Source organism: Solea solea, chromosome 15, assembly GCF_958295425.1.
Source record: "Solea solea chromosome 15, fSolSol10.1, whole genome shotgun sequence".
NCBI lineage: Eukaryota > Metazoa > Chordata > Actinopteri > Pleuronectiformes > Soleidae > Solea > Solea solea.
Window position 1 is genome coordinate 7,153,170 of NC_081148.1, and position 24,884 is coordinate 7,178,053.

At 38.5% G+C, this 24,884-nt stretch overlaps 3 protein-coding genes across 7 annotated transcripts in view; 2 read left to right on the plus strand and 1 right to left on the minus strand.

Moving 5' to 3' along the window:
* The window catches only part of wdpcp (WD repeat containing planar cell polarity effector), a 78,320-nt gene extending 75,514 nt beyond the window's left edge, over nucleotides 1-2,806 (minus strand). For 3 of the 4 annotated variants that reach the window (XM_058652013.1, XM_058652012.1, XM_058652014.1), the window contains exon 1: nucleotides 2,670-2,806. The gene's annotated coding sequence lies outside the window, so the exon portion shown is untranslated. The remainder of the gene's footprint in view (nucleotides 1-2,669) is intronic. The other variant, XM_058652015.1, reaches the window with a different exon arrangement.
* Nucleotides 2,714-8,305, plus strand: LOC131474248 (malate dehydrogenase, cytoplasmic-like). The gene is made up of 10 exons (XM_058652016.1): nucleotides 2,714-2,854; nucleotides 3,281-3,397; nucleotides 3,898-3,996; nucleotides 4,233-4,329; nucleotides 5,346-5,521; nucleotides 5,763-5,885; nucleotides 6,063-6,239; nucleotides 6,365-6,478; nucleotides 6,758-6,847; nucleotides 7,166-8,305. Exons 2-10 carry the CDS (start codon nucleotides 3,395-3,397, stop codon nucleotides 7,286-7,288), a joined length of 1,002 nt encoding a protein of 333 aa, XP_058507999.1. The 5' UTR covers nucleotides 2,714-2,854; nucleotides 3,281-3,394; the 3' UTR covers nucleotides 7,289-8,305.
* Nucleotides 8,306-9,026: 721 nt separating this feature from the next.
* ugp2b (UDP-glucose pyrophosphorylase 2b) overlaps nucleotides 9,027-24,884 on the plus strand; it is a 29,401-nt gene continuing 13,543 nt past the window's right edge. Inside the window, exons 1-3 of one of the 2 annotated variants that reach the window (XM_058651782.1) lie at nucleotides 9,027-9,196; nucleotides 13,577-13,707; nucleotides 16,823-16,930. In XM_058651782.1, coding sequence (XP_058507765.1) covers nucleotides 13,609-13,707; nucleotides 16,823-16,930 — 207 coding nt within the window. In that variant the 5' untranslated portion in view covers nucleotides 9,027-9,196; nucleotides 13,577-13,608. Of the gene's footprint in view, nucleotides 9,197-9,708; nucleotides 9,985-13,576; nucleotides 13,708-16,822; nucleotides 16,931-24,884 lie in introns of those variants that run through there. The other variant, XM_058651781.1, reaches the window with a different exon arrangement.

Below are 24,884 nucleotides of genomic sequence, written 5' to 3' on the forward strand. Positions count from 1 at the left end.
CTTAGGTGTGTTCATATATATGTTTGGTGAAAATTAAAACACGTATTTCATCTGATTGCCTATAGGTTGTGCTGAAAAAAAAGGCTATAAGACACTCTATATCGCACATTCTTATAGCCTCTGTATAAATTGTACGTTTTAACATAGTAATGGAGAAAAAGCAGCTTAAATGCTCTGTGTTCTAAGGTTAAACTTCTGAATGGCTGTGTTTTTTGAGAAGGAGAATTAACTTCTGAAACTTTTCATGGGCGCTTCTCTGTTTTTTCAGTCATACTCCAACTTGTCTGCAGCCATCTCACTTGTTTTGACATGAATTAAATCACTTTCTGTGCACAGTGTGGGAATGTCTCCAGGTGACTCAAGATCCAAGATAGACACTGCTATATGGAGAAAAACAGATTGCAGAGCTGACAGGCTTTTAAGCATGAACTTATTTGACACTGGTTTCTATGTAAACTAACTGCGATTTATTTACATTTGAAAATTAAGCAGAACAGTTTTAAAATGCTATGATCTAAAGCACAAAAGCAAGCTGCTGGAGGGTTTACTGTAAACACAGACATGATTTGAGGCAAGTGCTGTTTGCTGTGCAGCTTATTGAGACTCAGACATTTCCACGTCTGCACAGACACAGGCATTTAACAAAAGTCTTATATCCATAATAATTACAGATATCAACATCATTTCAACTAATCATACTTCAATTGTTACTACCGATTATGAAGGATATCATTAACATTTTTCTGACCGGTTAAAAGAAAGCCTTTAATTATGGTTGGACATTTTAAATACTCTGACGTCTACATTACATCCTCTATTATTATTGGTTATTATCCTTTGACCAATCAAACATGGTTAACCCTTTGTGTATGGGGTTCATAATTATAAATATCTACAATTAAGTTGAATAGTGTTCCTTTAATTATAGATTCAGATATAGTTTAATTATCATCATCCAAGTTCATGATCTGCACAGCTAGTTTGATGCGTTCAAAGCTAAGGTATGACCAAATCTCAAGGTAGGATCAGATCTCAATATCATATTTATGCACCGTGCAAACACACTTTAAGACAAAACACTGTGGTTTCTGTGTCTTTTGAAGTTGAAAAACACGATAAACTGGTCTCTCTTGAGCGAAATTCAATCTTTAACTGTAAGACAATTTATCGCAACAATTATCTCATTGTAAACCTCTTATTTGTGATCATGTTTTTGGCCATATCACCTATGTGAAAAAGTATAGTCATAACATGGTTGTAGATATCTAATAATTATTAATAAATTATTGAATCTGTAACTCTTTTTTTCATCAGTAATACTAGAAATGCTATAAAAGTCCCACAGCAACCCCCTCGACCCTCATGTGGAGGATAAAGAAGATGGATGGATACAAACAGGTGTTTGCCAGAATGCTTTTCTAGGCAAGCGTATGAAAAATATGGAAACTGTGCTGTCCGCTACAGTGACAGCACAGCCACAGTCAGTCAGGTTAACAACATCTGCGCTCTCCTCATGTAATGAGCCTGTAATGAGGCCATCAAACATTAATGGCCACACTCACCAAACACCAGACCCTCTATGGGGTCCTCACAGCTAAAATCAACTTTACAACTCTCTAACTGAAGAACCAAAGATGAGGGGACTAGTTATAAGACAACACATGAACATCTCTACCTTTTGCACCTTTTGTGATGAATAAAGTGGACATTTAATATGTCCGGGGAAACAATTAATGTCGAGCTAATGGAACTACAACTAATTTAAACTCATTGTTATCCTAATAAAAAAATAACTCCACTATGTTCTGTCCTTGGTTTGTTTTATTTTCCCCCAACTGTACCATGAAAGTCACTAAACATAGCAACAACTGATTCTATTGGTATCTTTCTACCAAAATGACCAACATACAAAAACACAAAGTATAATTTAGTTTGATTTAAGACCATGAAAAGCAGCACATTGACACATCTGAGATCCTGGAATAAAACATTTTTTTACTTTGATTTTGAAACAGCATTTTCTTATGTCAAAATTAGGGATGGCACGATACCACTTTTTCATGTCCGATACAAATACCAATTTCACAAACCCAAGTGCTTGCCAATAGCGATATCAGTCCGATACAGTAATTTTAGACCTTTTAAACTATGAAGCTGTTAAAAAAATTCATGCCACTTCAAGCTGTATTGAAGACATAATTAACCAACTGTTTATCAAATATTCTTCTCCCATAAGAAAGAAAGAAAAAACCCACAACATGACTCGGATAGAATTTTTATTTACCCTTTATTTACCCTTATATAGTCTGTGCATATTGAAGCATGTGATATTGGATTTTTGGATTGATCCACTGATTTTGAGGCATATCGGATTGATAGTGAGTATCATATTGGCTCATCCCTAAATATTAGAAGTCTTTAATTTACTAAAGCTACTAAAGCAAACTACAGATTTACATCATGTTCTGAGCTATTTCTGATTCACATTTTCTTTTCTTTCTTTTTTAACTCATCATATATAGTCAAACATAAAGCAGCTCAAACATGAGACACATTCTGTGAGTTAACGCACACGTGACTGTACAGAACTTTACCCATCATCACACACACACACACACACACACACGACAGATGAAGGAAGAGATGAGACGGTTATTATAACAACTTACCTTTAATGTCACTTTGACGTAGGATGGAAAACTCCGCTTCAGATCTCTCCCATGCTGCTGCTCTGCTTCAGTATATGTTAACTTGACTGTAACTGTGCACAAGTAAACACACGCTTCTCTTGTAAACTGAAGTAAACTGTCAGTTTGACCCTATATTGTGCTCCATCAGACGCTGTCTGCTCCAGGTAATTAACAATACACAAAATCAATAACCGAGTTGTAAGTTGCTGTCCAATCACATGAATTTCTTTTAGCTAAGCTAATGGCTAAGCTAACGTAGCTATCCAGGTCGCTAAGCAACCACAAGCGGTACCTAGAAGGCTATGCTAACTAGCTAACTAGCTCAACTATAAATGTTACTGTCACCCATCTTATTGAGTAAACAACAATGTCCTGCAGTCAACTCTTAGTATTGTCACGGATGGAAACGTTTCATTTTCCTACGTGTGAGCAGGTTTGTTGAGACTAGGTTGTCTTTTTCCTTGACGGAGAACACAAACTATCAAAAACTACAACTCCCTGGGTCCCTAGTCTGCCGTGTTACAGTCACAAGTGTCGCAATTGACAGAGGCTTTAAATAGGTGTTGTGAATGCTGTCCGTGTGTGAGCAGCTTCAAAGGAATGAACGACGCTAAAGAGACAGTGCTAATCCAGTTCCTATAATACTTCCACGCTGCTGAGGTGTGCGGGTGTTTGCAGAGAGCAGTCCGACTTCTCGTCCTGACATGGTGAGTGTCGAGTTGGCACATATAATTGTTTTATTCAAACACTAACATGATTTGATTTAATAAGTTATAAAGTAAAACAAAGTTGGTCGAAGTTATCAAATTATGTTAACGATAATCGTTATTTGAATCACGACACGACGCAACAAATCGTATCTCATTCCCTACTCATGTAAAGCCATTTTTAATTGTCTCTTTGCTAGTTAGTTTGCCAGTTTGGGAGATTTAATGAACGATGGTGAGATCATTTGAAAAGATGGGGATGAAATAGCTAACTTTTTTAGCCTAGTTTTGTTATGTAATAGTGCTGCGTGGAAGGCAGAGAGTCTATATTTGAACTAACCCAGTGCTTATTTTAAAACCTGTAGATGAGAATTCACGCCCAGCCCTCTGCTGTTGAACAATTGAACTGTCCTCTTTCATTCATACCTGTTGGTTCCGTACAACTGAAGACAATGCTGTTATACACACTAACAACAATGTTATGTGCCTTGTGTTTCCAGTCTGAGCCGATTAGAGTTGTGGTGACCGGTGCAGCCGGGAACATTGCCTATTCCCTGTTGTTCAGCATTGCCAAAGGAGATGTGTTTGGCAAAGATCAGGTAAAGACGGGACACTCAGTTCTCTCCTCTCATTAGGCAGTGTCACAAAACCTTGTCCTTGAAGTCAATGAAAGATGTGGGTCCACTTTAAAGCTATTTAGGCTTAAGGCTCAGCTCTTTACATTGTGTTCCAGAGACAAGTCCTCCTCTGACATGCCGTTATATGCCTTATGGTTTGAATTAAGTCCATTCTTTTCATACTATTCATTCCACTGTCTTGTTACTCCCCATTCCAGCCAATCATCTTGCTCCTTTTGGACATTACACCAATGTTAACTGTCCTCAATGGCGTTGTCATGGAGCTTCAGGACTGTGCTCTCCCACTTCTGAGAGGTAACCATTGAAAGTCCTTCTGCATATTTCCATATTTCCAGTTAAAACAAGCTGTGAGGCAGGACAGTCTTTTTCTCCATATTGATTGCTGCTCAGAGTAGACACGATGACATACGTTAACAAGGAAGACAGCCTACTCTCTGCTGTGGACGATTTCTCACCACCACCGTCGCCCACGTCTGCGGTGTTAACCAACGATAAAGCTGAGAGTGATGTTTCGTAGGAAGAGCATGATGAGGAGGACATTTCTGGGGTGAGGCTGTATATGTTAGATCCGATATGGGATGCAGAGGAGCTGCTGGGGAGGGGACAAAGTAAGTCAGGTAACACAGCACTTGATTGGATGGGAATCGATAAACTCCCCTTAGTAGGAGTCTTCATCATATGTAAATATGCTGAAGCTACTCTCCCTCCTAGGTCTTCAAGAGCGCTGCGGTGCTATATATCTGACATAATGATAACACAGTACTGTTTTTTTTTATGGACTTATTGGCACTCTTGCATTAAATATCACAACTGGTGCTCTAGAAGTTCCGATGTGATCAAATCCATTCACTCCATGGACCAAGTTTGCATCGTGGTAAGAATTTTTAGGTCTTTAGAAAAGCTGGAACTTATTTTCTTCCATGGATTACTTGATGAATATGTGTCCATCACTATTCTGCTGTCATTGTGCGTTTCCATTGTGCCTCATCTCCATTGTGAGTTGGAAGTTTCTTTTCAAATAGCTGTGTCCTTTGCTTTGTTTGGTTGGGGGATGTGAGAGGCCCCTGTGTTGACATTGGCAAAGACAATGCTGAGATGGGCCCAGCCATGCAATAATACTGGTTATTAGGACTTTCACTGTAGAATATTAATTCTATATTAGAGTGGACCTGACCTCTGAAAATTAAACACACTAAAGAACAAAACTGGTTTGGTGGAAAGTAGTCAGATTAATAACTTACAGCCTTGTAAATGACTTGTAAATCCTTTGAATCAACAGAAGTAATTTGATTAAAATTCAATTTTCACAGAGATTATCGCGACTGATAAGCTTGACGTGGCCTTCCAGGACGTGGATGTAGCCATCTTGGTGGGCTCCATGCCTCGGAGAGAGGGCATGGAGAGGAAAGACCTGCTCCAAGCCAATGTGACAATCTTCAAGAGCCAGGGAGCTGCTCTGGATATGCATGCCAAAAAGACTGTCAAGGTAATGACAAACAAGTATCCACTCTGCTCCATGTGAGCTTTAAAAAGCACATTTTCACAGAATGTGGATGTGTTTACTTTCCACGTTAATCATTTGTTTTTTTTCAGCACCTGTCTGTTTTAAAATTGGATGTATAGCTTTTCAGTGAATATACTAAATCTGTCCAAAGGAAGATAATATGATGATTATGAGCTGTTATTAGTCTGTCATTGTTAACACTAAGGCTATTATATATTTTCAGGTGCTGGTTGTAGGAAACCCTGCAAACACCAACTGTCTGATTGCAGCCAAGTTTGCTCCTTCCATTCCCAAAGAGAATTTCTCCTGCCTCACCCGTCTGGACCACAACAGGGCTCGCTCTCAGGTGAGCTACGTTAACTGCCTCCTCTCCTTGGCTCTTGGATTCACATTACTTTATAGTCAGATGTATAAAAAATGGAACATTGGGCTAAAAAGACATGGAGTTGGACTTTTCGCAGCCTTCTGTTTGTTGTTCCTTTATTTCTGAATGTGAAATCTGAAGCTGCTTTGTGTCCTTTAGGTAGCGATGCACTGTGGCGTTCCTGCCACCCACGTGAAGAATGTGATCATCTGGGGTAACCACTCGTCGACCCAGTACCCAGATGTGCACCACTGCTTGGTCAATGTATCTGGTAGTGACCTCCCCTGCTTCGATGCAGTCAAGAATGATTCATGGCTCAAAGGAGATTTCATAACTGTGAGCTGATGATCACTTTTTAATCATCTGTTGGACTATAAGAGACATTTTGTTTTCATATATGGCACACTTGTCGGCAGCTTAATAAAGCACCTTTTCCTGTCACTGCATTTTTGGTGTTGCAGACGGTGCAGCAGAGAGGCGCCGCAGTCATCAAGGCTAGGAAGCTGTCAAGTGCCATGTCTGCCGCCAAGGCCATCTGTGACCATATGAGAGACATCTGGTTTGGGACCCCTGAGGTAAAAAAACGTGTTATTTTCTTTATTTATTTATTTTACCTTAAATATGCAGGTTGTTAAGCAGTTCCACTGTGTGCTTGTGTTTCTATTCACAATAAACACACCTAGAAATGGAAAACATGATTGTCAAATTATAAAATGTATGGTAATGCTTGATAAAATGGCAAAAATATCTACCCAAGTGGATATTGGGCCTCTCTTTTTGTCATTCCAGCAGTGGTTTGGCTCATACACTTGAACTTTTCTCACATTGTAACTAGTTGATCTGTTTTTTTTCAGGGTGAGTTCATCTCCATGGGAGTTTACTCTTCTGCTAATTCATATAAAGTCCCAGATGACCTCATCTACTCATTCCCTGTCCAGATCAAGGTGAGAATAATCTAATGTTGTGTTTTGAGTACATGGTTACACATTTGCTCACTTAATTTGTTTTGTATTATTATTGTGAATGTTTCACCAATTTTAAATAAAGAGTATGTGAATGCCGTTGGTGTCTTTTATTTGCACATTAATCACATGTTTTCACAGCCTTAATTTTAGCAAATAAATTCCACTGAGTGATATTGAAATACTAGCCAAAACAGGATTGTCAAGGGCATTAAATTATTTTCCTCTCTGTGGATAGACTGGGGAAAAAAGAGAAAATAATTTTTATTCAACAATCACAAGGTTTGCTCTTTTCTTCAGGACAAGTCCTGGAAGATTGTGGATGGCCTGGCCGTCAGTGATTTCTCCCAATCCAGGATGGATGCCACAGCAGCAGAGCTGGTGGAGGAGAGAGACACAGCTCTGGGTCTTGTGGGAACATGACTAGACCCTGCTGGGCCACCATGCTCCAAGACTCCAGATGCACGTCTGTGATAAAGCACTCCCAACATCCCCTGCACTAGTGTCTACATCTGTGTGTGTGTGCGCCCTATGGGAAAGAGTGAGTCGGTGTAATGTTTTGATTTGATGTGATTTATACTTGTGTGTTGAAAGGCTATACAGTAAAAACTTGTGTTACAGTGGCATTTTCCAAAAGATGTACAGCAGATATAACTGGACAATATTGAGTTAGCTTGGTAGTCTTTGTCCTTCATAGACGTACGTCCCTCAGACGTATCCTGTCATGACATGGCATAGGCCTCCTTTTCAGTAGACACCAGAAACACCTTTGGCCTGGATGTTGTACATCATAATGCACAAGTATATCTCCACCTCGCATACAATATACAGCATATACTGAATTGGTGACCATTTTTTTTCCAAATATTTTTCTGTGGGGGTAAGTAAGTGAGTGGATGGTTGTTACATATATATTCGGTGATGCATTAAGTCGTGAAACACTGGAATTTATCATTTAAAGGAGAAAAAATAAATATAATATTATTATTATAAAAAATAAAAATAATAATAATAACTATTATAATAATAATAAAAGAAAAGAAATGTTTTATTAATATTGTGTTTTTCATCTCACGTGTGAACAAATGACGATCTGAATGGTGAGACTGCGGTTTGAAACAAACAGGAAGATCTTCTCCACTCTACGGTGGCCACTACATACAGGGAGGGATGTTGTTTTTCTTTGTTTGCATATTTAGGCTCCCCGTAAAAGTGTGAAATGTGCAGTCTAGCTTGTCAGATTAGGCTGCTGTAAAAAGAGAAATAATTCTCTTTTAATTTATAACTATTGATTGTATCAACGATTTGTGTTTGTACACAAGGTCAAAGTTTCTTGACATTTGCTTCCACCTCATGTTTAAAATATTCAAAATGGGGTTCATTTAAATTATCAAAAATGTAAAAATAAAAAAAAGGCAAACTTGCTGCATCCTGAAACTACATCAGCCTTGGGTGCAATGTAACAATTTTACCAGGTGGGGGCAGCCTTTGCCAACAGTTTTACTAATCAGTATACGTTACATTTGTAAGGAATTACATATTTATTCAAATGATTTATTTAATTATGTAAGGATATTTGATATCTAGTGGACGTTAAGCAACATTACTGATAAACTAGAGGTGAGCTACTACAGTAGTGAGCTGTTTTATGATATTAATTATTGGATACTTAGATCATTTAAACTGGATTTTTTTTAAAAATACATTATTTCTCTTAAATAAAGCTGTAATGGAAATTTCTTTCAGACCATTTACATTTATGAATGTGATTTTAGAAGAAATGTATAGTCGTTATCCAACCACCGTTCTAAATCAAAGGGGCGGTGTCAGATTAAAGCGGATTAGTTTTACATTCACTCATAAATTATTTTATCAAACAGATATTTGTTCTGAAACGTTTTCAAACACATTTCTCTTATAGTTTCATCCGAAAATGTCAGGACACGTATTGCACGTGGCAGAAAATAATTGGATAACACAAATACGTGACGGACGATCCCTGCTTTTCATTGGCTGACATCCTTCCGTGACGTCCCACGTCAACACTGCTCAGAGACGTGAAACTAATGACATATTTTAACTTCTTTGGCTGAAAAAAAACGTTTTTGTTGGGGGTTTTGTGCTTTATCCAGCGATACACAAGGCACACAGAACCGTTTAAAGGTTTAAAGCTGTTTTGGGTGTGGGGGGGTGGGCAAAAGGAGCACCGCGCTGCTTCTTTCCTTTTCTGCGGGATTGCCGCTGTTCCTCAGACCTGCAGCAGGACCAGGACCAGGATTGGGACCAGGATTGGGACCAGGCCGACCTCTGCCAACATTCCACCGCCAAGCAGTAAGGAAATGCCGTTATATCTGCTCAGACTAGACCACGTATAACATTTGAATTGAGTATCTTCCGGTTAGCTTTTGCAGCTAAAGGTTCCCCTTGTTAAGCATCCGTCGTCATATGAGGGTTGTATGTGTCATGACGCGTTCAGTGACACGGTTTACGAAGGTTACACACAGCGTTGATATTCACTGTTTCTTGTGCAAAACCCGTCGCAACTGACCTCTTTTCATCCACCCACCTTTCTTTCATTTCCGCAGTGCGTGAAGTTGCACCTTCGGGGTTAGTGTGCAGTTTACCACTGTCAATATTTGACTATGTGTGTTCGTTGTGTGTAAATGTAATGTAATAAAATGTAAGCTGGGGGCGAGAACGAAGAAAAACATGGACTGAGGGTATGTGTGTGTGTGTGTCACAAGCAGGATCTGTGACGTGTGTGTCTGCTGAGGGCTGGATAAATGAGAGGCGGTCACAATAAGCAAAAAAAGAAATATAAGAGCCTCCTAGTTCAACTTCCAAGGAATTACTCTAGCATGTTTTCACATTGAGACACTGTTTGTGACTGGATGGATGTATCTTTAGTTTTGTTTCATTTCATTTTTTATTCATTCTTTTTTGGCTGGGGGAGAAGGTAGATGGGATGTCTTTTTGTGGCATTTTATGAAACTTAACTGGACCTGTCAGACACGGTCTGTTTGCGTCGGTGTTGGATTTAACTTAACTTCTTATTTTACTGCACGCGTTCCTGAATTGTTCGCTAATTGGCAGAGAAAACATGGCAATTTACGTACAGGGTAAGTGTGTGACTGTAGATATGGATTCTATATATAATAACCGCTTATTTCCTATGCTTTTACATGCCATGACTTTCAATAGTCTTCTCAGATGTTTCTAAAATGTACTTTTAATTCAATTCAAAGAACTTTATTTGTATCCAGATGGTGCAGTTTGAAGGCAAACACAGTATTTGTACATATTGCAGCAAGTAAACATTTTCAGATTTTTACAAAAATCATCAACTTCACACACACACACATATCCTGTATATACACATGTACTTATACATTATACATACCCGCACACTGTTAACATAAGCATTAGGTCTGCTACTAATGATTATTTTCGGAATCGAGTAATCTGCCAATTATTTTCTCGATTAATCGCATATTCTTTTGTCCATAAAATAAAGAAAAATGTTGAAAAATGCCTATCAGTGTTTACCAAACCTGGAAATCATGATGTTCTCAAATATCTTTTCAGTTTTAATGTTTGTTGTTTTTTTATCAAATGGAGCAAAGAAACCAGAAAATATTCATATTTAAGGAACTGAAAAATCAGAAAGCTTGTATTAATTGTTAAATAAAACCGATTAATGGTTTATCAAAATAGTTGACGATTAATTTAGTCATCGATTCACATTGAGTCACCTTTTTATACCCAAACTTGAGCCAGCTCACTGGGCTTCTCTGAGAAGTCAGGCATTAATCAAGCCACTAAAACACATTGTTCTGATTAGGAATGCGAGTAAACAACTATAATTATTGTCATTTCAGTTAAAGAGCTTCTACATACTGGTGTATTAACTGTTACAGAAACATTTGAAATGATTTTGATAATTACCAATGCTGTTAATTTAGGGCAGCTGTGGCTTTGGGTCATGGCTTAATATATTTGTTATATACTGTGTGTGTATATATATAAATATATATATATATATATATATATATATATATATAAATATGTCTCATAATATCTCTTTATCAGTTGAAAAGTAGTCAGGAGTCCTGGAAATTTGAGTTATAGTTGATTCCTGGACTCAGTTCTTACAACACAGACAAAACCTATTAAAATCAGTTTGTAGAGATTCTGGCAGCTCATCAATGACTCAGAGTGAAAGAAACTGGTTCATTGTGGTATTAAACTGTTTCTTAATACAGACCAGAGGTTAAACATTCAGTCTTTGTAATCCTGTGTTTGATTATTTCCATGTGACACATCCACCCTGTTCAGTGCTGTCAAATAGAATGCCAGAATAAGTGTTACGTTACAGTCACCATCGCAGACATTGTCGACATGGCCAACTGTAAAGATGTCATGTTTTCTCATGAAAATCACCAAGTACATAGTTTAATTTAATCTTGATGGAAAAAAGTGAAAGTAAAGTATCACTGCCCACATATTCTTGAACCAGAAGCCCGTGGAATGCAGGGACACGCTGACATACTGCCAATACTTCAACATTTCCTTCCTCTTCTGGTAATATAATCTATTTTCATTGACCCATCACAGGGGAGCCACTCACAAACCTTTTTACTACTGCTGGTACATCTTATGCACAGTGGCATCATTTTAGATTTTCGACTCACAGTTGCAGAGTGTAATTGCACCGTCGTAAATACCACTCAGTCACCTTGACACACCTCCTCCTCCACTGCTCTTCAGATCTGCACAACGTTGCAGAAAACAACATTGTCATCTTGTGTTGTTACTGTTACTATTCTGGCTCTTTTTGGTCTTCAGAAACAGAAAGGATGTAACATTATTTGCATCCTTCAGCTAAAAAAGGGGGTGTGTATGTGCGTATACAGCAGCAGCTCAGGTATGGGTGGAAGAAGCGTTTATCCCATCAAACTGCTCAACGACAAGTGGTATTTGAGTGGTATAATTCATTTCTGAAACTTCTTTTGTGTCATACTCTTAGTTTGTTTGCAGCTGTCTCGCATAGTTGCCGTTGTCTCCGTCTTTCTCTACAGGAAACAAATCAGTTCAGGGTTAGGTTGGGGGGTTGATGCAAGATTTGACACTTGTTACAATGTCATTTATGAACAGTTAACTGTTGGCCTTAAGCTTTTGATTAAATTAAACATTCTTGCAAGGAAAGGAACATGGCTTTGTGGCCCTTCTGATGTTTTTTAGTTTTTTAGATAAAGGCTACCATAGACACTTTGATATCTTTGACGGCTATGTTAGATAAAGGGATTGGAAGATATGTACTGAAATATATCTAGCAGTTCGATGGATGTGTCCATTTTAGAAGCTGTACTACGTTTCGGTGGTTTTTTGACTGTCAGGTCACTATGTGACATTAGGTTGCGTTGTCTTACTGTTGGAATCTTTAGGTTGTCATTCACAAACTGAACATCAAGGGAATATTTCTATGTGTTGTTGATCCTCGAGAAGCTTGGATACATGTTGATAGAAATGGATGAAATAGGATGTATGGCAAGTGGAAATAAATGTGCAAACCCTTCACACAACTCTCTCTCACCTTCATGATTGATGAATTAAAACAGTACCTACGAGTCAAGCCAACTGAAAACCTGCTAATGACTATTCAGTGGCTTTGGAATTAAGTGTACTTAATTAAGTTGAGAGACGACTCTCTCTACCACTGAGCTACTGTGGCCCCCTAATTCAGAGGGCTATGATTCGATGATGCAATGATTATTGATGCATCGTAATTTTTCTTCAACAAATGTAATTATCTGTAATTAAATAAATACTCTATACTCTATAACTAGATGTATTTATTTCAGTTTCAAGTGTTTCTCACATAAATGATTAAGTCTGTGGCAGTATATAGAGTTGCACGCACATGTACACAATTAGTTTTTTCTTCACAGTAGCAACGATTTTCGCATCAGCTTGCCTGAGTGGCGTGCTATTGCATGAATATCACGTCCAGCGTGAACACGGCATAACACTAGTTTTATGTGACTTTGCCATCTAATGTCATTAAACTGCTAGTTATTTGACATTAAAAACAATTACTTCTTCTGTAGGTAAGAAAGAGCACCCACCAAATCGACTTCATTTTTCATTTTTTTCATTCAAAGTCTAATGCAGTGAATTAGTGGTTTGTTTCAATTTGGGAGCTGGGGAGGTTTGAAAGTATGTTTTTTATCTGAGCTCTGGTGTGTCCTGTTGGTTTGTGCATGTGTACAAAATTCCAATGGCATGAAAGAAAATTCATTGTATTTGTTATCAAAATGAAGGCTTTACCTCCAGGCTTAGGAATGGGGGAGAGAGAGAGAGAGAGAGAGAGAGAGAGAGAGAGAGAGAGAGGGGGGCGATGGATATTTAGTTAGTTACAAGTTTACTGCTAGCTGTAACTTTTTTTTAGGACAAAGTTGACATCAGTCCTTGAGGAAAAAACACAATGACAACAACATAAATGAATCATTTCAGAGGTAAGACTGTTTCAAAGGAAAATTGACTTGTGGACAAACTGCACCAGAGGCAGTGACAGACAACACATGTTTTGAGTTGATGAACTGAGCAAAAGTGGGGGCAAGACGCATTCTTAGGGTCCGGAATATGTTCTAAGTTAGTATTCCAATATGTTGCAGCTGTGTGAAACCCTCTGCCTTCATCTCTCCTTTCCAGGTCTGAGTAACGTTGGAGTGGCCAACACAGGGATGGCTCAGTTCCAGCAAATGATGCGGCAGCAGCTGGAGACCTCCATGCACACCGAGCTGGAGAAGCTGCTGGACACCACCACAGAGGCCGAGAGAGAGGTACGCTCACACTGACTCACTCTTTCTGTCTCTGCAACCATCTGGTTGTGATTTAGAGGGTGGTGGTGTCATACACAAACACTGGGAAAACACAAATGTGACACATACTACAACGCAATACCAATGAAGGTCCTCCCCCCCCACACGCACACACACGCACGCACATACACATACACATACACATACACATACACACATTACACAAACTGACTGCAGGAGGTATTTAAGCAAACATTCACCCAATTTCTTTTCAGCCTAAACCCTTATATGTTTCATCATTCAAGAGACCCAACCCAGCTGAGACCCTGCACATTATGTCATGTTTGCACAGAAGAAATTCTGGTTGTGGGCGTGGCCATTTCCGAGAAAAAAAACCCCATCTGTTTAATCAAACCCCAAGAATGAAACAGCCTCATAAGCTGCTGAACGAAAGCATTTGACAGAGAGGACATCTGAAGGATAAGTAGGTCGTCCACTATTCGGAAGGTTCCTTAAAATTGGCATGACGTGGCTCTCAGGTTTCTACAGATATACATATTTCGAGTAAAACAAGCTGCGAGAGGGGAGAAGTGTCTCTTTGTCTTTGTCACATGGAATGACATTGACTGTAGCCACTGCAGCGACGACGTAGCATGACGTCATATGTAAACAAGGAGGACAGCCTGCCCTGCTGTGGTTGAGGATCTGCAGTCTTAACTGAGGAGGAGGCTGACAGTGATGATTCTAAAGTATAGAGGATGAGTTTATGCATCTAAATGGTAAATGGGGTTGTGCCGTGAACTCCCTAAAGCAGAGGTGCCTCCCATGCAGCCTCCCAATCGAGTGCATGCGGCCCACCAATAAATATCATGTTATAATGAAAACATGGCCCGCGACCTCCTCTTCCTTTACACAGCACATGTGGCCGAGGCACAGCTGTCAGCAAGGTCATAGAATATAGACAGAATATAATGCTAAAGATGTTTGCCAGCAATATTTTATAATTGTAATAATAAGATATTCAACATGTATTACATGTAACATGAAATTACATATATGTATGTGTATATAAATCTATAAACATACATTTATATATATCTGTGTATATATATATACATGAATATATATATATATATATATATATATATATACAGATATATATATATATATATATAAACAGATATATAGAAAGAAAACACATTTCTTCCGACTCTACCTTGACTAAGACGACGACAAAAAAAAACAACTTATACATCGCACTTATGACTAGCACTTCATAGTTTGGCTTACTTGAAGCTCTTACTTACTTCTAGATCTTATTTGTACCCAAATGTTTAAATGCACTTATTGTAAGTCGCTTTGGATAAAAGCGTCTGCTAAATGACATGTAATGTAATGTAATATATATAAATGTATGTTTATAGATTTATTTTGCATCATAGTACCCATCATTCCATATCATCATATCCATTTTTCTCAGATGGGCCCCCTCTTGACCAGTCTAGACATTATTGGTCATTTGAGTTTTTGAGTTTGACACCCCTGCCCTAGAATATGAGATATCAGCATCATCGTCATAATGCGTTAACATGTAGCTGCTACTCACACACTGACGTCCATGTCATGGCCACTTTCCACTTCCTTTGTCTTAAAAATGATTGACATCTAATAGTGAGACTCCTTTACCTAAGTTGGTTAGGGCTTTGCATTCCAGAAAGCATGTCAGTCATCTTCCTTTGCATTGTAAGCTTCTGCTTTAAAATGCAAAGCACACTCTGGCTGGTTTGTCCAATCATGCTGCTGTAGGAAACTCAAGATGCTGTCCTCTGTTAGGCAATGCCCCGGCCCAAAGAACATGGAAAAGACTTACTGTAAAACCAAGCATTTTTTAATTGAAAGCAATTATACACTAGTACTAACCTACATGTCGGTATTATATTCAATTTCTGCCAATAAACCATCCTAAATTTTACAAACTCTTATTGCAGGTGTATCTATCTGCATACACAGTTGGTGTAAATGTGACCTGCGTGGTCAAAGTCTACTAAAGCTGGACTGACATTAGATCCTTTAACTTTCCTTTGTTCTACTCCCAACTATATGCCTTTAGATGAAGCTATCAATAACACACACACACACATGCACTCACACAAGCTTTTGGCAGTCGCCTCAATCAGACATTGATCACCACACTCAAGCTGCCAACGATGTCTAAACATTGACTGAAACACAGAGATATGATCAGAAGGGACAATGTGGGCGTGCCCGGTACTACCCAAATGTGTTGTATTTGCCCTCAGCAGTAATAGGTGTGTAGACAGGTACATAAATGTATACACTGTTGGAACTATGGGTACAGAACACACAAGTCACAACCCACTTACATGGTTAATTATTAGACTTTCTCTACAAGAACAGTTGAGGCGAATGCACATTTGAGATCTAGTATTTTCTAGTATATCTAGAATTTTCAATACATTTAATGCATGTTATTGTATTTATTGCAATCATTTATTGCAACAGTAAAGTTTTTCTTCAGAAATAAACTTATTAAACTCGTATTAAAAACACAACACAAAGAATAGTTGCAAAATAAACCATGTCGGTTTTTTAAATCTCAAAATCCAAATTGAAGAAAAAAGGTCCATTGTGGTGCTATTTTACAGAGAATAGTAAGATGGATTTAAAATGATGGTACAAATAAAGTAGGCGATAAAAATAAATCTGAATTACATAAAAAAAATATAGTTCCAGAAGAAATACTGATATATCATTATGTTCTCTAATTACCGAATCCTTTTAATCAAATATGTCAGCCTATGCATGGTTGAGGTTAATCATCAGTCATTACCGTAAAACCATTTTGCTGTGGGATTTCTCTCAGTTATTATCATACTTGAAATTGCTGAAGTGGCTGCATCAGTGGTTGGAGTTTAAACCTCACATCTCCCTGTTTAATTCTAAACAATCAAATCCACACACATATTTGTAAGCACGGGGGAGGAGGAAATGAACATTATGTGGTTTTTAAAGACATTTTCTGGGTAACAGAATTTAACTGTTATTGACTTTGCAAACCTCACTCGGCCTCGTTGTCACGAATGAAGGTTTGATTATTTCTTTTTGTTTTTTTCAGGTGTTCAAGAAAGACTCTGAGGGCTTCACAAATCTTTTCCACAGATTCCTGCAGGTGAAGGGGCCTTCAGTGGAGTGGATTAAGATACAAAGACCTCCAGAAGACTCAGTAAGAACTTGTCTTTGTTTGAATGTAGCTCCTCATAGTACTTTATGTCACTGGTAACTTTGTTTCCAAATATTCCCTGTGTGTTGTGTGTGGGTGTTAAACATACACAGCTTGTGATTAGCCTGTCGCAATAAAACAAAACCAGGAAGATATTAAAATCCAACCGAGAAACCCTGATGACCTCCATCAAAGTGTTGTTACAGGAATAGGAGATGATGAATTGTCAAGGTGACAACTTAACAGCGTTACTACCGAATTTATTAGGGTTTTATCAGATGCCAAATCAGTCAGCTGACACGGAGATGCATTCAACCACAAGTTGTGATGTCAACATTGAGCATAACGATTGCGAAATAAAAACAAGGAGCAAAGCGCTGCCCAGTTTGGACTGAGTCCTGCTGCTTTTGCCTACTTCCTCCGATTTTGCTTCTCCTCTTCTTAAATAGAGCCCCCAATACACGTCCTTAAATAAACCTGGAGAATAGATGAATAGGAAATGGGTCTCAGTGAGATTCAGCATGTGTAGCTGTGAAAATAGTAATTGGTGCAGCAATGACTTATTCAGTGCTCAAAAAACACTTTTCTTTTTTTTACATGTCAAACATTTTCCAGCGATGAATCATATCAGGTGTATGTCAGACATTAACCTTGGCTGTTTGTGAGCTCTATAAATGCCACTGTCAGCATTTCATGAGGAAATACACCATCATTTTAATGTCACACCACTGTTTCTGAATTCCAACAAGTCCAACAGAGTGAGGCATCTTCCCCCTAAAGTGCACTTATTTTATATTGTAACAAAAATTCAAAAAGAGTATTCTGACAGGTGTGTGTATCATTATTATTATTATTATTATCATTATTATTATTATTATTACGGTGTATACAAACTCAGCTCATCAGTCCATATTTAAAGCTGGTGTCGGTGAAATGCTGTAGTGGAAAATGTGAGTGTTACAGCGCTTATTTTGGATCATATTCTTCGGTCCGTTTCACTCACTGAGTGAACATTTTAAGGAGCTAATAAAAATTTAATTAAATAGATTATGTGAATGGCTGTGGCTATTTACATCCCAAAAAAGTGTACATGAAAAAGTTCTCACTAATGCTAATCGTAGCCAAAGCCAGAACAGAACACAGTAAGAGGAAGGAAAGGAATGCTAACACAGCAACAGAGAGAAATTTAGCCAAAAGAGGATATTGGTAGCAGCATTTTTAAGCAAAGCGAAAGGTCGTTTTTACACATAATAGTCCGCTAGACTTGGTACGATTGGGGATCGTACTTTAGTGAAACAAACCAAACCTTTTGAATAACGTATTCCCCTCCTCGTCTGAGGTGGCGCTGCATCAAGAATTACTGAAGGAGAAGACGAGACAAACAATGCAGGACAACTTCTGTTTCCTCAACATGAAAGGAAAACATGGAGCTGCATCAAATCCTATGGTTTTACGTGAACATACGACACATAAGCGCTGCAACAATGGTCCTCAGACATTTCTCCCGACTATCATGCTTCGTTGTGTTTACCCACAATGACCTGCGTTGTAGTCCGCTTCCTGCATTTGGTTCACTTGAAGCGAATCAAGACCTACGTTTTTTAGGCGGACCAGAGTTCACTTCTTTGGTGCAGATCAGAGTTCGGTTGCACATTCACACCTCACACCTCCCCAAACCAACCGAAATCTGGATTCCAGCTACACTAATATGGGAATGATCATTTCTGAACAGTTAGTTGATACAAACAAGGACTATTTCTGTTACATGTGCATGTTTACATGTTGCCATTTCTTAGGTGGCTACATTTGTGGTACATCAATGAAGCTTAGATTTTGGGATGAATGTAACGACATGCAGTTTTTCACCATGACTCAGAATGTTTTGTTGTCTCTGAGTCAGATGATCTAACTTCCCTTCTCTGCATCTGTAACTCATTGTAATGAGCTTTCTGTAAAACATCACCACATGTGAGGTGTGAAGCTGAGGCATCAAGACAAATGTGCACATTTAAAAGAATAATCATGGTCTTACATCATTTCTTGTTTGTTTTCTGCCACATTTTATGTCGCTGGTTTTAGTTTCCTTTCTTTTCACGGAAAGTACGAGTCATCAGTTTGCTCACACGACAATAGATGCGTCACAAAACATCCCAAGGGACCAGTGGTTACTGGCCTGACAGGATTCTAAAAACTGATTCTAAACTGGAAATGCAACTTGGAAGAGGACAAGAAGGAAGTGTGTGTGCAGTATATGCGTGTGTGAAAAAAATGCTGCTGCCTTTATGACTTACTGTACAAATTCATTCTTCTGGCCTAAACCAGCCTCAACTGATAAGATTAGTGTTGTTGTAGGATTCATATCTTCTACCTTTGACCATTGCAGTCTGAGCCAAAGCTCATTATTATTGCAGTATTATTATTGTTTTTAATTATTTTCTTTGGGGGGGGGTAATAATTTCATCCTCAGCTGTATACTATAATAGAAGTGTAGAGTAGAATAAATTGAAAGGACTCAAGTGAAGAACAAGGACCTCCAAACTGTACTTATATACAGATTACAGTGAGCAACAGTCGGACGATTCCTCTGCAGCACATCAGGGAACCACAGTGGCCTTCAGATATGATAAAGGATTAAGAGACTCTCTTATAGCTCTCTCCACTCTTCCACTGTCTTTGCTGTTTCATCCTTCTCGGGTTGGTTTATGTAGCATTGTGTGTGTGGGGGGGTTGTGCTTCAAAACATAAATTCATTGCAGCTGGGAAGAGCTGGGTGGTATACAGTTTCTGAATTATTACTGATATGTTTTCAGTAATAATTAATTATTACTATTATTATTATTATTATTATTATTATTATTATTATTAATAATAATAATAATAAAAAATAATAAGAAGAACAAAACTAATAATAATGATAATAATAATAATAATAATAATACATTTATTTGTTGGTCACCTTACATACAATGTAAACACATTATAGTTAAAAAATATAATAAAAGGCAATACAATTGGACCTGTGTGGTCATTGGGAGTGTGCCGTTCTGAGCAGATTAGTTTGTATTTAAAATATGGGAGGAAGGTCAGATCAGAGCATGGAAAAATAATGTATACTGTATGTTGCTCCGGATGGCTCCAGTGTTGCTCCGATCAATGTCTGATGCATGTGTGAGGAAGAGGAGGAAGAAGGAGTGCCTGCACTTATGAATTAAGTTGTTTACTTAAGGCTAAGTTGCATTGTCAATCGATACAAAAAAAAATATTAAAACATTATTATTGTAGTAGCCATTTGTTGCAAAAAAAAACTGAAACTAAACATAGTCATCAGACCGCATGGGTGTGATTTGTTTGCAGGAGAAGGAAACAAAAGCAAGCCAACAAACAAAAAGAACAAAGGATTCCTATCTGCCTCATTCTACATTCTGGCCAAGTCATCTGACATCATTAAGTTGTGATGCCCAAAACCTACAAATATGCTAAACAAAACTAGCAATTTCATTAACAAAATATAACTAAAGAAAGTACTACAAAATACTGATAATCAAAAATCTGAAAAAAGATCTACTTAAATCCTAAATATCTCAATCAAAGCAATATCTTAACAATGAGGTCCTTCAGAATTATTACAGAGTTTTAGTAGCTGGTTATAACTTTTTTTATTGATCTCACAGAAGAAACCCAGTGATCTCTGAGCGTCCACGATCACAACTCTTTGTCTTTCAAATCGGAGAGCCTCATTCCTGTAAATGCAAGCTCAGCTCCTGTGAAATAGTTGGGCATGTATTTTTTTTTCCTGTCTCACTGAACATTAACAGGACTTCCTCAGTTGCTCGCGCTGGCACTCGAATTTAACCACATACACAAACATACACACACAGTCCTTCTCTCCTCAGTCTGTGGTGAGTGGAGAGGAATTCCATCCAGCTTCTCATTTAGCTGCTTCGCCTAAGCTGAATAGAGTGAAAGAGAGCATTTAAATCATGTAGAGAGAGATCAGAGTTGCACACATTGATATGGTGAGATGCATCATTTTGACATATTATTGTCTAAGCTGTGAAGGAGACGTTAGAACATGAGTTCAACATTTTTAGCAACCACAGGAATTATAAGGTCATTTTGACACAGTTTGCCCACCATGTGCCTTATGTGTACAGCAGTATATGGCGGTTTTTATACTTCTTCTATTTTTAAGATATGAAAAAAACGATTACTTAAAAGAAGAATTATTTATCTCCAGAGCTGTTGTGCAGAATGTGAATGAATGTCAGATACATTGAAGCCATGGTTTGTCAGATATTCAACACGTATCTCAGTACAACACTTTGTTTTATGTAGCAATTAAACATGGGCCAAATCTATAAAGTATCACTGCTCACCTTGAATAGATATTACATAAAATACCACAATCTAGTTTTTCAATGTAATGACACATGAAAGGAAGGAAGAGAGTGATTTCAGAGCTACCTATAGTCATCCAGGTCTGATCCGTAGGCAGCTGCACATGCTTTAGTTTCTTCAGTTCTGACTGACTGGTGGATACATACTCCAGGTATTTAATCTCTGTAGGCTAAGGTCATACAGGTCACTCACTCCCTGACCCAGTTCCAGGTTGTTTGTTTCACCTTTCAACCGAGTCAAGGTGTGAATGAGGGTCTTTAGGGTGTGCTGAGAGACACCGTCTGCTATTGCAACGGCTGTGTTGTAAGGGTGCTGCAGCTCCTTTATGGCTCGTGTTAAAAATATACCGTTGTATACCGCAAAACCATTTATTATTGGTCACACCACCCAGCACTGAGCGAGAGAGAGAGAGCGGTGCAGGTGAATGTGTGTGAAACATGAGAATCCAGGGACCAGGCACAGTTAGCGTTATAGAGACAAAGTAATGGCACTTTTCCACTACACAGTTCCAGCACGACTGGGCTCGGCTTTTTGTGCTTTTCCATTAGTGATAGTAGCTGGGACTATCCCTTTTTTAGTACCTGCTCTTGCGAGGTTCCAGGCAAGCTGAGTGGATACTAAATGTGACTGCCAGCCACTGAGTGTCGGCACTGGAAGAGTCATGACACAGGAATCAAACCGAACTGTAGATCAATTAAAAAGACATAAAACTGCCGAAAACGTGGGTTAATCTCCAACATTTAGCAAGAAAATGTCTATGAGCCGCATCACAACCCCTTTCGCCCTATTTCAGTTCAGTGACTGTGCTCCGGTCATGGAGGACGTACTGAACAACTCTGTGGACAAATCTTTTTAATTAACTGATTGTAATGATTCAGTTACTGCTTGACAAGTCACTAGTCACTATTGTGTGTGTCAACTTTACGGCAGTTTCATGCAGCCGTGTTATGATGACTTCGCCCACGCTGAGGAGGTACTATAGTACTATGTAGTATAAATTAGGGCTGCAACTGATGAATATTTTCATAAAAGAATAATCAATTATTTTCTCAATGGATTGAGATTGCAGTAGATTTATAACTTGATGATTCATTTACTAATCGATCAGTAATAGTTTAAGTGGTTAGATGTTGCAGCGTTAGTATAAATACATCAATTAACATTACTAATTACTAATTATTTTAGCAATGCCATAATGACACTGTCATTTTTCACTTTCACATAGAAGTGAAAAAAACAGATAAGCATGCATACCAGGTTTAAAATTATTTCACAGGTTTAAGAGCCAAGTGTGACCTGTCCTTAGTTTGTCCTACTATTAATGTTGACAAATAATATTTGTCAGTAAATATTATTTGCTGTGAAAAAGGTCTATTATGTCAGGTTTAGGGTTGCAAAATTCTGGGAATCAAGGGGAAATCTTCAAAGTTGAAGGTTGGGAACTTAAATATAGTTGGTAAATAATATAATGTAGCATAATCATTTGTCCGAGTCGATGCAAGAACAGTTGGATGTCAATGCTATTCCTCACTCACAGGCACATAGCTTGTACTTTCTGCAGGCCTATTGATCCCACATGCACTGTACATCCCTCCATCACATGACATGGATGTATTACAAGAACTGGATACAGTAACCCACCCACCCCCACCTCCAGACAGGGACATAGGCATTTATAGATATATAGTTTCATTTTTGTAAAACCTTCCTAAAGTCAGACAATTCTTATTTCCTCGAGTGACATCATGACATCATAAACTGTTAAATCAAAATGTTTTAGAGTAGCTATCTCACTGGTAACCCACATAGTTATATCTATCTACATATACAAATGTTTTGGGGGGGGGTTTATTGTATCATTCTGCATGCATTTCTGCTTATGACAAAAAAAAGTTTCCTATTTGGAATATGTAGTGTAGTATTCAAAATATAGTTAGGGGCCAGTGATATGAGCTGATTATGCAATAAGAGACAAGTTTAGTTTCAGCATAAAATTAAGAGGAACAGCCTGTGGTATCTGTATCCTGACAGGAATGTTGTTGTGCTACAACAGAAAGACAGAAGGCTGCATCACAGACTGCGTGATATTTAACAGTTATGGGTGTGTGTGTGCCACGTTCCTTAGGTCTGGACCAGACTCACCCATTTTGAAGACGCACTTGATCTACCTGATTTGCAAGTTCAATTCACCTAGTCAAAATGTTTTAATTGCCTGAGACGATTCTGTTAAACAGTAGTCGGGACTTGTGTTTGCTCAGCCTGGAGTTCAAATCTATAGCAAGCAGTTGTTTGTTGAGTTCCACCCACCAGATGAGCTAGTTTCTCAACCCTGGTCCTGGGACCCACAGCGTTGCCCTGCTTCAACACACCTGATTCAAATGGTCAGCTTGTCATCCTGCTCCGCAGAAGCCTTTTGGCCCTTTTCCACCTCGACTCGAATGGTACCTACTCAACGTGAGCGGATCATCACTGCACAGCTGCATGGAACTGCGGTGACTTTGTTTTACACACGACACACACATACTAACGACTTGTAAAGCAGTTGTTTTCAGTCTAACTGAATCATCAGAATCAGTTAATTAAAAATATTTGTTCAGTACTTCCTCCATGACTGGAGCACGGACTCGGTCTGACACAGTCACTGGACTGAAATACAGCGGCAGGGTTTGTGATGCAGCTCGCGATCAGCAGTGCTGTCACTAAACACACCAGACTCCTCTGTTAAATATTGAGATTTTAGACATTTCCTTGGTAATTGTTGGAGATTAACCCACGTTTTTAGGATTAAGTCTTTTTAAGTGATCTACAGTTTGGCATTGTTTGTGGCTTGATTCTTGTGTCGGACGTCTCTTGGCGACCTCACGCATAGTATAGCCTCAGATCGCTTGGAACCTCGCCAGAGCCGGTACTAAAAAAAGTACCTGGTACCGTGTACGATGCTGGTGGAAACGCAAGTTAATGTGTCGTGCTGAGGCGAGGCGAGCCGGTGGAAACACGCCAAGTATGTGACACAGGGGCCTCGAGATGATTTCCCTAATCTTTGAAACGCTCAACTGATATTGGAACGTGTTTTTTGCTGTGTTTATTACAAAGACTTGAATGACAAGTATAACAGCCAATAGGAGTGGCCTCCGTCTCTCTCTCTCTCTCTCTCTCTCTCTCTCTCTCTCCCTCTCTCTCTCTCTCTCAATGTCGTAATGCTAAATGACCAAAAGGAAATATCACTGTTGAATGTAATTAATAGTTTCAATGTATGTGTGTTTGTGAAATACTGAGAATAAAATTCAGATGTAATATACATGTATAATTTGTATGATTTGTAAATGCTGTAGCAGCAGAAAGCAGCAGAAGTCAGGTGGTAGCTGGAGGCAGGATTTATCCAGGTGGTCTATCCGTCCTTGCACGTATTTGACGTTGATAAAATGCTTATAAATGAATGGCAACACTTGATGTTGATGTTTTTGTTTGAAAGTGTTTCTAGTAACAAATGCATCAGACCTCTCGTATAGGTCCAAGTATGTGGTTAATCACAGTTTGTGTTTATTGAAAATATTTCCAA